This window comes from Aspergillus piperis, assembly GCF_003184755.1.
Source record: "Aspergillus piperis CBS 112811 unplaced genomic scaffold BO85scaffold_3, whole genome shotgun sequence".
NCBI classification, from domain to species: domain Eukaryota; kingdom Fungi; phylum Ascomycota; class Eurotiomycetes; order Eurotiales; family Aspergillaceae; genus Aspergillus; species Aspergillus piperis.
The window spans coordinates 1,939,857-1,953,114 of NW_020291593.1; the positions used below are offsets into that span (position 1 = coordinate 1,939,857).

The window sequence follows — 13,258 nt, forward strand, 5'->3', positions numbered from 1 at the left end:
TGATGCCATAATAATAATAACCCTACGTAAGTAGTAACAATCCTCAAAATTCATGCAATAATAAATGCCATAATCATATCAAATTATTTTCACCCACCCACACAAGAAGAAAGAAAACCATTAACTTAAAACTCCAAAATCGCCCACGTCTGCTCATCCACCGTCGAAAAGATCACACCCGCAGTGAGCAACTCATCCCCAGCCCTGGCCACATCCGGCATGGGCAAACTCAGCTTCGCCGCAATCAACTGCGCATGCAATCCCTCATTACTCTGCGGCTCCGTCCTCAACAATTGATACACTCTCTTCGCGACAGGACTCATCGGAGGCAGATTCTTCCCTACACCACCAGCCCCAGCACCATACTCATCTCCCGTACCCCCCATCGCCGCATCCCCCTTCACACCCCCACCACCAGCACCAGCACCCGCACCCGGCGCCCCCCTCGTAAAGAACAAATGCACAGCACTCGCCTCAAGAAGATGACAATGCACCTCATCCAGATTCTGAACCGGCCGCACGCAATGCGCACCCACAAACCGCTTATTCCCAAACGACTTCAACTTCCCAAACACCTTCGCGTAGCCATTCAACTCTACTTTCCCGTCCCTTCCGCGGGCAGCTTTGGGATTGGCGGCGTCGTCCGTGTCCGTAGTGTCGGCTGTCATGGAGTCGATCCATTGCTTCGCCTCGATCTCGCCTGTGCCGTCGTCGATCTTGTATGTGACGTTTGTGCTTTGAGAGCTGATGTTGCGCACTTGGCCGATGAAGCAGATACTGGAGATTTCGGCTGAGTCGATCTGGTACGGCGCTTCGGGGTATGGTTGGACTGCGTCGAGTGCTTGTTTGATGGTTATCGGGCGGAGGGTCTGGTTGGCGTAGTCGGACTGGGATTTTTATTTTCATCATTTAGTATGGGATGGGGTGGATGAGGTAGTTTGGAGGAAGGGGGGCAATGTACCTTTCCTCCGGATGGGCTGTTGTTCATCTCGCCAGGCATGAAGCCGCCACCTCCGCCTCCGCCGCTGTAGGTGCTGCTGTAATTGTTGTAGCCGCCGTCTGGAGGGGGGTGGTTAGTTGAGATATGTGGACGCAGTGAGGGGAGGATGGTATGGAGGGTGGGTAGTGAGGGAAAGTAGTATAGTATAGGCAGGAGGGATATAGTGTATAGGTACGATGTACTCACCCATGGTGTCTATGTGTGCTTCTGAAAGTGGTAAGTGAATAGAGAACTGGGTATATCAAGTGAAGATTGATTCACAGGAACGCAATAATGCATTTTACCGCATCGGGACGTGTCCGACGCGTCGCGGGGAGAGAATATGTTTGCTCTGTTTGTCTCTATTGATCTGTTTGCTCCGGCACAACGTTGATGCGACGATCCTCACCGCCCGGCGGAATTCTCAAAAAAAGTCTCGCCGATAAGTAGTAGTGCATACACACGATTAGGTTCCAATACTCCATCCAGGCTGACCGGACCACTACTTCAAAATGCCTGGTCGAGCCGCTTCTCCGGCTATGTCGGAGAATGAATTTGACATCACCAATGCGCTGTTTCAAAATGACAGCGACTCCGACAACGAGGCCCCCGCGAAGCAACCCAAGCGCCAACCGAAGGCGGCGGCGCCCGAGCAGCTCGATTTTCTGAACGGCGGCGGCGGCGGCGATGACGACGACGATGAAGACGACGAGGCGTTTATCGCGGAGACGCAGGCGTCGGCGAACCGGAAGGCGTCGAATCTGAAGGGTCGCACGGTGAAGAAGGGTGGTGGTTTCCAGGCTATGGGATTGAATGCGAACTTGTTGAAGGCTATTACGAGGAAGGGTTTCTCGGTGCCGACGCCTATTCAGCGCAAGACGATTCCGGTGATTATGGAGGATCAGGATGTCGTGGGTATGGCGCGCACGGGTTCGGGAAAGACTGCTGCGTTTGTCATTCCCATGATTCAGAAGTTGAAGAGCCATAGCACCCAGGTTGGAGCTCGTGGGTTGATCTTGTCGCCGTCGCGTGAGTTGGCGCTGCAGACGCTGAAGGTCGTGAAGGAGCTGGGGAAGGGCACGGATCTCAAGTCGGTGTTGTTGGTTGGTGGTGACAGTCTGGAGGAACAGTTCTCGATGATGGCTGGTAACCCCGATATCGTGATTGCGACGCCCGGTCGGTTTCTGCACTTGAAGGTCGAAATGCACCTTGATCTGTCGAGTATTCGCTACGTTGTGTTCGATGAGGCCGATCGCCTGTTCGAAATGGGTTTCGCTGCTCAATTGACTGAGATTCTTCACGGCTTGCCGTCTACTCGTCAGACCCTGCTCTTCTCGGCTACCCTGCCCAAGTCCCTGGTGGAATTCGCGCGCGCTGGTCTGCAGGAGCCTACGCTTGTTCGTCTGGATACTGAGAGCAAGATCTCGCCTGATTTGCAGAACGCGTTCTTCTCTGTCAAGTCCAGTGACAAGGAGGGTGCCCTGATGTATATCCTCCACAATGTGATTAAGATGCCCACGGGCCCGACGGAGGCCGCGCAGCGCATGAAGGAAGAGAACGCTAGTGGAAAGGGCGGGAGGTTTTCGAAGAAGCGGAAGCGATCGGACGACAAAGGAATCAACTTTAAAGAGTCGCCTACGAAGCATTCGACGATTATCTTCGCCGCGACCAAGCACCATGTCGACTACCTGTATTCCCTGCTGAAAGAGGCAGGATTCGCTACTTCCTACGCTTACGGTTCCCTCGATCAGACGGCTCGTAAAATCCAAGTGCACAACTTCCGTACCGGCATTTCGAACATCCTCGTCGTCACTGACGTTGCAGCCAGAGGTATCGATATTCCCATTCTGGCTAATGTCATCAACTACGACTTTCCCTCGCAAGCCAAGATCTTCGTCCACCGTGTCGGTCGTACCGCGCGTGCTGGCCGCACCGGTTGGAGTTACAGTCTGGTCCGTGATTCCGATGCCCCCTACCTGCTCGATCTGCAGCTGTTCCTCGGCCGGCGACTGGTCCTCGGTCGGGAGCATGGCGAAAGTGTCAATTTCGCCGAGGATGTGGTTGTGGGAGGATTTCCCCGCGACGGCCTGTCTCAGAGCTGCGAGTGGGTGACCAAGGTCTTGGATGATACGGTGGACATTGCTGCGCAGCGTTCGGTCGCCAGCAAGGGTGAAAAGCTCTACTTGCGCACGCGTAATGCAGCATCACTGGAAAGTGCCAAGCGCTCGAAAGAGGTGGTCTCATCCGATAACTGGACCGCCCTGCACCCTCTGTTCAACGACGAGACCAGTCAACTCGAAGCCGAGCGCGAGAAGATGCTGGCCCGTATCGGAGGCTACCGGCCCAACGAGACCATCTTCGAAGTGAACAACCGCCGCAGCGGCAAGCCCGAGAACGAGGAGGCGCTCCACACAATCAAGCGTGTCCGTACCACACTCGACTCGAAGAAGAAGCGCGCCCAGGAAGCGAAATCAGAATTCGACGACGACGACGATGTACCCACCAAGTCCGGAGACGCCGATGCCAAGGACGCTGACGGTGCCTTCTCCGATGAAGACGAAGCCGGCGAAGGTGCTGCCGACAACATGTCACTTGCCTCGGAAACCGACCTCGAAGTCACCTTCTCCTCCTACAACCAGTCCAGCAACAAAAAGGCCAAGAAAGAAGCCAGCGCTACCTCCTTCCAGAACCCCGAATACTTCATGTCCTACACCCCTAACAACACCAACATGGCCGAAGACCGCGCGTACGGCGTGCACTCCGGTACTAACGCCAACTTCGCACAAGCATCCCGCGACGCAGCCATGGATCTGCTCGGCGACGAAGGCAGCCGCGGGTTCGGCGAGCCTCGCACCATGATGCGCTGGGACAAGCGTCACAAGAAGTATGTGTCGCGACAGAACGACGAGGACGGATCGAAGGGTACCCGTCTGGTGCGTGGTGAGAGTGGTGCCAAGATCGCCGCTAGCTTCCGCAGTGGACGCTTCGACGCGTGGAAGAAGGGCAAGCGACTCACTCGTCTGCCGCGTGTCGGTGAGGCTGAGACACCGGGTCTTGGGGCGGATCTTAACCATTACCGCGGTGGTAGACGCTTCAAGCATAACAAGGAGCAGGCGCCGAAGCGGGCAGATCCGCTCCGTGGAGATTATGATAAGATGAAGAAGAAGAACGAGGCGGCGAAGGAGCGCCAGTTGGGCAAGTTTGGAGGGGCCGCAGCGGGTGGTAAGAGTGAGCTTAAGAATACCGATGATATCCGGTTAGCTAGGAACTTGAAGCAGAAGAGACGCGAGAAGAATGCTCGGCCGTCGAGGAAGAAGTAGGTGACTTGAGGTTAGTGGTGTGGTTTGTGTGCTAGGATTTGCATATGTAGATACCATGTTAGATAAAAGTGATAATTATACCAGGAGTCTGAATATACTGGCATGATATGATTGTAGACTTAGACACCGAGTTTAGAACATCCTAGCACTCCGGTCTCCTCGTCCCATCTTTCGTCTTTCTTTCCCTCTTGTTTCGATGGTTTCGTCTGATATACTCCTGGGTTCCCCACCCCTATGCATCCCGGCACTCCCATGTCTTCATCCCATCTGTCGTCTTCCTCTTTCTCTTTCTCTTCCTGTCTCGCTTCCTTCTCCTGATGATATTTCCCTATACTTCCAAAGCCAACACACCCCATCACCCCTGTCTGCTCATCCCACCTCTCCTCCTCTTCCTCACCCTGTTTCCCTTGTTCCTGAGCACCCCTCATACTCTGACCCCCAACACCAACACACCCCAACACCCCCTCCTCCTCATCCACCCTTTCCCCCTTCTTCATCATCATCTCCCCCTCTTCCCTGCTCCTCATAAGCTCCTCATACTCCCCAATATCCCTCACCCCCACCGGCATCCCATTTACCCCCAACCCCTGCTCCGCCATCAACTCCTCCCTCAACACCATCGCCCTCTTCCACGACTCCCTCGCCTCCATCCGTTCCTGCCACGCCTTGACCCACGGATACGGGCCCAGAATATCCTGATCGTCATCATCATCAGACGGAATCAACATCCCCAACTGACAATTCCACGGCAGGAAAGCCAAGTCCGCGTACGTGCATTTTTCCCCAACTAGCCACGTTTTCCCCACAAGGATGGTGTTGAGCACCGATAGGACTCTGTGCACTTCGGTCTGGTAGCGGGTTATTGCGGTGGGGAGTTTTTCGGGGGAGAGGACGGAGAACCTATACATTATCCAAGAAATTATTTATTAGGATTGTGTGTTGCAGGGATAGGGTAAGGTGGGAGAGGGGAGGGGTTGTACCATCCACATTGCCCATAATACGGTCCTTGTCCACTCATTTGGAACTGGAGATATTGGTTCAGAAGATGTCTCTCGGGGATGTTGGTTGGTGGGAAGGAGAGTTTGTGGGTCGGGTCGTAGAGGTCGATTAGGTATTGGATTATGGCGCCGGATTCCCAGAGGGTGAAGGGTTGATTATCGGGAGTGGGAGTGTTGGGGTCTTGGATTGCTATATTATTTTTATTAGTTCTTTGGTCAGTTATGTTTATACTATTGTGGTGTTCTGTTGTTTTCGGCATTGGTGATGGAGAGGGGGATATAGTGTGTGGGGTAATAGTGAGGGGATGATGGATGGATGGATATACCCGGTACACGGCCATTGGGGTTAATGTTGATGAATGGGGGTTTCTTGACGTCTTCGAAGCCGAAGGAGTTGATTTTGTAGGGGATGTTGAGTTCTTCGAGGATGACGATGACCTAGTTGATTGTTAGTTTGTGGATGGCGTGTGTGTGTGTGGTGGTGTGGGGGTTTGACCTTCCATGGGTTGGGACCGGAAGCTATACATTATTAAAGAAGAATATTGTTAGTATATGAGGATAGTAGATAATATTTGGTGGGTAGAACATACGGGTTATCCAGATGGTAATGGGCTTCATGTTCGTCATGGTGAGTCTCTGTGGTAGTGAGAGTAGAGTAGGTGTAGGATGCATGAGGGGGAAAGAGAAAAGCAGGAAGTCAGACAGCTTTATGTACATTCGCTGACTCTGACATGATGAGGCTGTAGCCTGATGGTCGAAGGATGATTAGCGTGTGGCTAAATATACTAGTAGTATTTACTAGTAGAGGAATGGGGTGAGCTGACTGTGTTTGGGGGCCGTTTCTTGATTAGGGTCGGGAGACTGTCAGATGATTAGATCATCTCGTATAAGATATATTCGATCATAAGTGTGAAGATTGAAAAAGTGGAGTGACTTATCGACTGCAATTCTAGCTATTGATAATTATGATCAACTGAAATAACAACACAATAACTGCAAAAATAAACACATCTAATCATGCAATCCCACCATCTCCAAAGAATCTCTCCACAACCGCTCCTCTCCCTCCGGCCAATACGTATAACTCACAATCGACCTTCCAACATGCCCATCATACTCTCGATCCTCTGCCTCTGCACAATCAGCCAGATACTTCCCCCCCTTACCCTCCCACTCTCTCCCCACAGCAGCCCACAGCGTAGTCGCCGCACCCTGCTCCGTACTCTTCGCAACCCTACCCACCGTCTCATCAGTCAACAACGCCTGAATCTGCTCCTCCGAAAGATACCTCCCCAAGCCAGTAGCAATAATCCCAGGATGCAAACTCAACCCATGCAGCCCCTGCCCTCCATACCGCCGCTCGATTTCACTCGCCGTATAGATATTGGCCGTCTTGGACTGTCCGTACGCAACCAACGGATCATATCCCCCCTTCTGGAAATGATAATTATCCGCTTCGTTGATCCCATGCACGCGATGTCCTGAACTCGAGACGAAAACTACCCGTGAATGAAACTCGGGAGTACTTCCCGCCAGCAGGGCCGGCTTGAGCAGATTGAACAGCAGGAAGTGGGCGAGGTGATTCGTTGCGAACTGCATCTCGTATCCATCCTCTGTGAGCTGGAGGTCCGGCACAGCCATGACCCCCGCGTTGCCGATGAGGATGTTCACTTTGTTTGTCTTGGACAGGATGAGCTTTGCGGCCTGTCGCACGCTAGCTAGCGATGCTTGGTCCATCTGCACCAGCTCCATGGTCTCCGGCTGGAAGATGTCGCCTAGGGCTGTGCGCGCTTTGCTCAGGTCGCGGGCAGTCAGGTACAGCGTTGCGCCGGTGGCAGCGAGGGCGCGGACAGTCTCGACTCCTAGGCCGGAGGAGACGCCCGTCACGACGGCGACTTTGCCTTTGAGTTGGTTTTGCATGTTGTTATCTTGGACGATTTGAAGGGCTGTGGGTCGGGCATCACCGGGGCCCTTGGGTGTGGCGTGGACGGCAGAGTAAGACATTTTTGGATGATATGAGAAGATGAGGGTGCAATGAATGTTTGATGAAGAGACTGCATTCTGGGTAGAAACAGCAGCATGTTTATATTGTTTTTTCTGCAGGTTGACAATGATGCAGAAAGAGAGAAATCTATAACAATCCAGGCAGAAGTAATGGCTGACATTATTGCCTATTCAGGTTAGCTCGACGGGGTCATCATCTGGCTTTCATCTTCCTTCTGACTTCATGGCTGACCGTTATTGCCATTTTGGATCTAGTCTGTTCGTGAGATATACGAAGAATAGAAGATCCAGGAGAATCTACAGACTTCTTAGAATGTTGGAAAAATCCCTCCCCAGCTGACAAATTTACCTATCTCGACGATGCCGTCATCTACACCCGCAGACGAGAAAAGGCAGCGCAAGAAGCTCCAGAACCGAGTAAACCAGCGAGCACGTCGTGAGTATCCCTCAATCAAAACACAAAATCCATCAAACTAAACAAATGCCCTTCAGGTCTACGCCTCAAAAACAACCTCCAGAAACACAAGGACCAACCTACCCGTCCATACAGCGTCCACCGCTGGCGAGTCTCAGAACACGAGACATCACCATCCCCATCAACCTCACTAACCAAACACCATGGCTCACACAACCTCTCCAAAACACAATCACAAACAGCACCCCCTGCCACTGAACCCTCCGTACCCACCTCCTCCTCATCACCAAGTATCCCCCCCGACCACCACCTCCTCCACCTAATAACCCACAACGTCTTCCGCGCCCTGTACACCAACAAAACCCTCCTCTACCACCACTCCACAGCCCTCCTGCCCGGCGGCACCCCCAACTCATCCATTCACCTCATCCACGAAGGTCTCATCTTTCCCATCTACGCCACCACCATTCCCAACACATACCCCTCCCCTATCCCCGCATCCCTCTTCCCGACACCCTCCCAACGAACCCTCACCCACTACTCGTGGATAGATCTCGTACCGTGGCCGTGGATGCGCGAGAATCTGATCAAGTGGGAAATGTGCTTTGATCATGGGGAGTTCGTGAGGGATTTGGTGGGGGAGTATGTTATGGAGGGGTGGGAGTTGTTCAATGGTTTGAAGGGGCAGGATGTAAATGGGAGGATTGGGGCAAGGGTGGTGGTTGAGGTTGATGGGAATGACGGTGACGATGGTGAGGTTACGGGAAATGCTCCGAATGGGTGGATTGTTTGGGGAGAGCCGCATTGTAAGGAGAGTTGGGAGGTGACGCCGGGGTTTTTGAGGAAGTGGGGGTGGGTGGTTGAAGGGTGTGTGGAGGAGGTGGTGAGGTGGAGTAATTATTGGAGGGTGGGGAGGGGGGAGGGGGAGATTAGGGTTGTTACTATGTAGTACTTGGTATGTGTTGGTGGTGGTGGTATGTTACTATGTTGATGTTGGCTGTGGAGTGTCTTAGAGATGAGGGTATAGTTGGAGTGTATAGTGTGGTTGGTATACATTGAGTATATAGGTATATCATTGAGTGTCTTTCAATGGCATCATGTCTATAACATAGGTCAATCAACTAATATTATACAGACAAAGGATTGATCTACTAGACCAATGAGATTGCTGGATAACACTAGTCAGTCAACACCTCATACCTCCTAGTACTTAAGTCTACGCTCAAGCTGAAAGGCTAGTAGTTGAGTGATGATACTAACCAAGCCCTGAGGGATACCCAATATCAGAAAGATATATCATGAGGAAAGCATGAATCAACGGGAATGCCGGAAAAATTAACCTGCCGCCAACAAGACAGATAAGTGGCTTGAATACGCTGGTAGGGAGTGTAGATCAACGGAGAACAAACACTGCATCTGATGATTATTGGTCTACGCCTGACACTGGAATTGAAGTATCTATCTAGAAAGCTTTCGATGATCAACTATACTGGGCTGATTGAGCACCTGTGGCATAATACTACTGGGGAGTACATCACAATGGGCTCTCTTGCTAGTAGTGCAGCTCACGACTGGGCTATGTCAGTGCATCGAACTAGCAGAGGTAACCCGCACTGTTATATTTCAGGAAGTGGTCATTGCGAAACAGACTGGTGTTATGAAAGAGACAATTGACCTGGCATAATAATAGTGAGTCCAGGTATGATGATCTCTATCGATTGACATATCTGCTAACAGACTATACTAAGTTGGCAGATACACAGCTATTACTTCAGCAGTATCAGTGCAGATCAGTCGCAATTACAATGGGCTGATGTCTAAGCCTCATATCAGGCCGCTATAGAACAGCCATAATCACTGGCCGTCTGTTGATGATCTACCCTGCTTCAGACGGAGTATTCACCCCGTAGCAGGGCACGGGCCAGGGAGATAGGGAGCTTTCAAGTGCCGTCTGATGTGCAGACATGGAAGGATTTACTTCCGTTGTCAATAATTGACTGCCCCTTCCATTGCTGGTGGAGCGAGCAATGGCGCTCTTCACGGACCGTTCCGATAAGGGATCGCTTTGACTGACCCAAAGGAGAAAAAGTTGAAATAGCGTTTAGGAAGCGGAATGCCCAAAGTTAAAGGAGCGGACACTTTGAAGTCAGACTGGGTAACTCACAACAATACTCGTCATATCCTCACCGACACTCTGCTGAATTTGCCATTATCGGACGTGCTCAACATCAACGCCCCATGCAGATGACTGGTCACTCCGTAACGCAGCACAGGCTGCGCCGCCTCAACGTCCGTCACGCAGCCATGTCGCTCGCAAAATCTGGCCTCCCGGTAGACTGGATAAGTGCCACTGCCAAGGCTGAAGTCAACGCGGTCACCGTGTATCGATCCGTCAAAGATTGTCAAAGTTTTCCTACGCAACTGCTGACTCGTGCAGACAATCACGTCCGTCCAGCTCGCAGTTTTCGATAGGGAGGTGCCGCTCCTAGCTGGCGTACTTCATACGCAGCACTAACTTGCCCTCACTGGGGCTGTCACGGGGCGCGTAGCGACAGCACGTTCCACAGCAGCCACACTGAGCGCATGAGATACCATGTACAGCCGCCATGATGATGCATTCATACTCGCCACGTCGATATCGTTGGGAGGACTTATCCCGTTGGCATGCTCGAGATCACGCAACCCACCGTGGCCAGCAACGAGGCTAGACTGATTGGTTCTCTTCTCCGAAGCATCGTAAGCCGGGACCAAGAGAAGTACACGGTCATTCCGGAGTCGTGTCGCTGCAATCCGCGTTACGGTGGCTCTTTCACTCGGTCCGCTCAAAGCGCCGTCAACACGTACGGAGCACGCACTCCCGACGCCCAATACCTCGGTGAAGAGCGAGTGTCCATCGAATGGCGGATCGTGTTGTCTGGCTCGACTAGATCTTGCGTCAGTTGTTTATGTACGTTGTTATCGTTGGCAATGTGGCAATCCCCCCTTACCTTTTTTTTCCCCCAAAAATCTTGAATTTGTTGTAGATTATACCACACGCAAGCTGTGTGAAGCGCAGAAAAAGTGATCGCCGTGATCTGAGGTTTCTTCACAGCGATACGGGTATTCGGATTGAACTATCACGCAACACTGCTGTGCTGTTACCATATCCGCGCGCCTAGACGGAGATCGAGTGAAATCCAAGGGATGTACAATGTAGCCCAATCCAAAGGAACGGAACAGAAAAGATACGTATCACGATGTCCCATGACTCGGGTCGGGATGGCAAGAAGCAGTTATATCCGAGGCGTTGCAGAGACAACTCTAGGCATCTGCTGTGATCATTGCCCCTCGTGTCGCTCTGCGCAAACCAAGCATGGCTAGGGCCCTCTCGGGAAGACCCTTCTCGGAAAATTAATTCATATCCTTGTGTAGCCCGGACACGTACTAGCAGTTGTTGTGTGAGGTCGGATGTGCAACCAGACTGATCGCCATATGAAGCGATGGTCAACACCGGTGATTTTTGGATTAGCTTTTCCGTGTCTGAGCTTCTCGGCTTTCCTTCTCCGCTCTAGTCTCTGATTTAGTGTGTATTCCGCCCGTTGATGTCTTAGGATGATCCGGCATGAGTCAGGCGGTCACATCGAAGTAGGTGACCAGAGAGTAGAAGGCATGCTCAGCCGAGTTGTCTGAGCAAATGAGGACTACAGTCGGAGACAGGTCCAGCATCAACTCCCGCTCAGCTCCAGCACCGATATAGATAGATCGATAGCTGGCGTGATAAGTATCTAGCTATCATTAGAGCCGAGTTAGTATCGGTGCGGCGTCAGTAGTCCGAGCGATAGTCTGTTTGAGCCTCGAGCAGATGACAAATAATGGGCGCCAATCGTTGCCTCGTCAGGCACTGCGTGTTTCCCAATCGGGTTGGTGTGGCCCCGGCCAAGCTAAGCCCCAATGGGGAAATGGCAGATCTGCTTCCTTCGCAGTTTTCAGCTAAACACTAACACTCAAGTCTAGATACTAGCAATTGGAACAATCCCATTGCGTGGAGACTCTCCCATCGTAATTTCGTACGGGTGGGTGAGGTGAAAGCTCGAGCATTCGCCAGTATTACCTCTCCGGGGGAACGCGGGGATCGTGTTTATAGTGGCAGACTAAGCTATCTCTCCGTACGCGTCCAGCCTGCATGGTGCATGGTGCATCATCCTTCATGGCTTTGCCCCTTACCCCATTGAGTCTAAGGATGGGGACGCGGTCGCTTGAACTATTGGCAGTCATCGGCCCCTAATGAGCAGATCCATCGTGCTGGCAGCTTCCCTTCCAGCGAGAAACAGCCAGAACCGAACCGCCCGTCTGTCCTAGCGCGTAATTTCAGTGGATTAGGATAGTTAGGCTGTACAATCAAATCCCTTGCGGGCATCCCGCATACTAAAAAGTATGTGCCATTACTGCCAACCAACTGCCATAGCCGCCCCCAATCAATGCGTCTGTGCTATGTCTTTTTCGCTGAGGACGGAGGATGGTTTAGGGGGATCATCTCTCATCTGAAATGATTTCCGGTCCCAATTTTTGTCTCCGAGCTCGGATTGATCCATGATGGAGCTTGGGAGGGGCTAGGGACGGTGCTGTCATATGGTAGCCCAAAACGTTAACCTGAGAAATTCCCCGCAAGTGGCTCCCGTGGACCGGCCCCAAAATTGTATCGTGACTCGGTATTAAGCAGGACTCCAGATAACATTCCCGCTGGGTCAGGCCAGGCCAACCCAAAGGAGTAATTGCAACAATTAGACCTGAAGAAAAAGGGGGCGGCGACCAGACAAGAGAAGGGAGAGAAAAAGGAAAGCAAATGAAAATCCCATTGTGGGTGATACACCAGCCTGCTAACGCTTCATGGCATATGCCATGGGAAAAACCGTTATCAGAAAAAAGCCATCCAAAGTGGTTCCTCTTGCTTCGCCCACGCGCCTTGTTCCGTGTTCTGTGCTCGGCGAATCCAGGTGGATCTTTCCGTTCATCCCAAGGGTCAGATCATCCGAGGGGGCCATTCAACTTTTTTGCCCATCACCGACACTGGGGCCCCCTGCAAAATTTCCGGCGCTCAGGTGATTGAACCATTGAGGTACACGGTCGTTCCACTGGCCAGGGCGCTGTTGCTGCAGCCACATCTTGTTTGGAAGCAAGCATCACCGTGGTTTATTCGCATGTCCCGGACAATAAGGACGCGTTGGATGAGAGCTCGACATTGTGGCTGGACATTGTGTGTGGGATCTGCCTCCCCCTGTTCGTGCTTCTCACCACCATGCAGTCTAGTCTAGACCGACGCGTTCGCGCTCTAGTATGCTTGAAGTGACAGCCTAATGGCAACAGCGGTTAGAGCATTCTTGCATCCCAACGCGGACTTTCTACTTCTCAGCCACCAATGCCGGTGTTTATCACGCTTAAACCAATTCTTATGTTGGAACTGAATCATGATCAACCATAGGTTTGCCGGGGTTTGGCCTGCAGGGCCCCAAGAGCCGACCGGCCGAATCCATCCAGTCCGGCGCTGGCATAATGTGGCACATAC

The 13,258-nt window shown here is 52.2% G+C and overlaps 4 protein-coding genes across 4 annotated transcripts; 2 read left to right on the top strand and 2 right to left on the bottom strand.

Moving 5' to 3' along the window:
* Positions 1-27: 27 nt before the first annotated feature.
* On the bottom strand, positions 28-1,258 carry BO85DRAFT_196172 (putative replication factor-a protein). The gene is made up of 3 exons (XM_025654477.1): positions 1,187-1,258; positions 962-1,059; positions 28-887 (listed from the first exon to the last, which is right to left on the bottom strand). Exons 1-3 carry the CDS (start codon positions 1,188-1,190, stop codon positions 126-128), a joined length of 864 nt encoding a protein of 287 aa, XP_025519343.1. The 5' UTR covers positions 1,191-1,258; the 3' UTR covers positions 28-125.
* A 195-nt stretch (positions 1,259-1,453) lies between these two features.
* On the top strand, positions 1,454-4,421 carry BO85DRAFT_446581 (ATP-dependent RNA helicase DBP10). Its single transcript, XM_025659536.1, has one exon. It carries the CDS (start codon positions 1,492-1,494, stop codon positions 4,297-4,299), a length of 2,808 nt encoding a protein of 935 aa, XP_025519344.1. The 5' UTR covers positions 1,454-1,491; the 3' UTR covers positions 4,300-4,421.
* On the bottom strand, positions 4,419-7,301 carry BO85DRAFT_456927 (short-chain dehydrogenase/reductase; the record flags this gene model as incomplete). Its single annotated transcript, XM_025661482.1, has 4 exons — positions 4,419-5,199; positions 5,280-5,487; positions 5,624-5,735; positions 6,327-7,301. 4 exons carry the CDS (start codon positions 7,299-7,301, stop codon positions 4,419-4,421), a joined length of 2,076 nt encoding a protein of 691 aa, XP_025519345.1.
* Positions 7,302-7,559: 258 nt separating this feature from the next.
* On the top strand, positions 7,560-8,863 carry BO85DRAFT_475508 (bZIP transcription factor; the record flags this gene model as incomplete). The annotated part of the gene is made up of 4 exons (XM_025662732.1): positions 7,560-7,737; positions 7,794-8,583; positions 8,666-8,690; positions 8,852-8,863. The coding sequence occupies exons 1-4, from the start codon at positions 7,662-7,664 to the stop codon at positions 8,861-8,863; spliced, it is 903 nt and encodes a 300-aa protein (XP_025519346.1). The 5' UTR covers positions 7,560-7,661.
* Positions 8,864-13,258: the final 4,395 nt, after the last annotated feature.

Bases quoted from the DNA above. Each gene is read 5' to 3' on its own strand.
- BO85DRAFT_196172 (XM_025654477.1), bottom strand. The intron at 888-961 runs GTACATTGCCCC...TAAAAATCCCAG, and splicing joins ACAGCCCATCCGGAGGAAAG to TCCGACTACGCCAACCAGAC.
- BO85DRAFT_446581 (XM_025659536.1), top strand. From the start codon at position 1,492: ATGCCTGGTCGAGCCGCTTCTCCGGCTATGTCGGAGAATGAATTTGAC.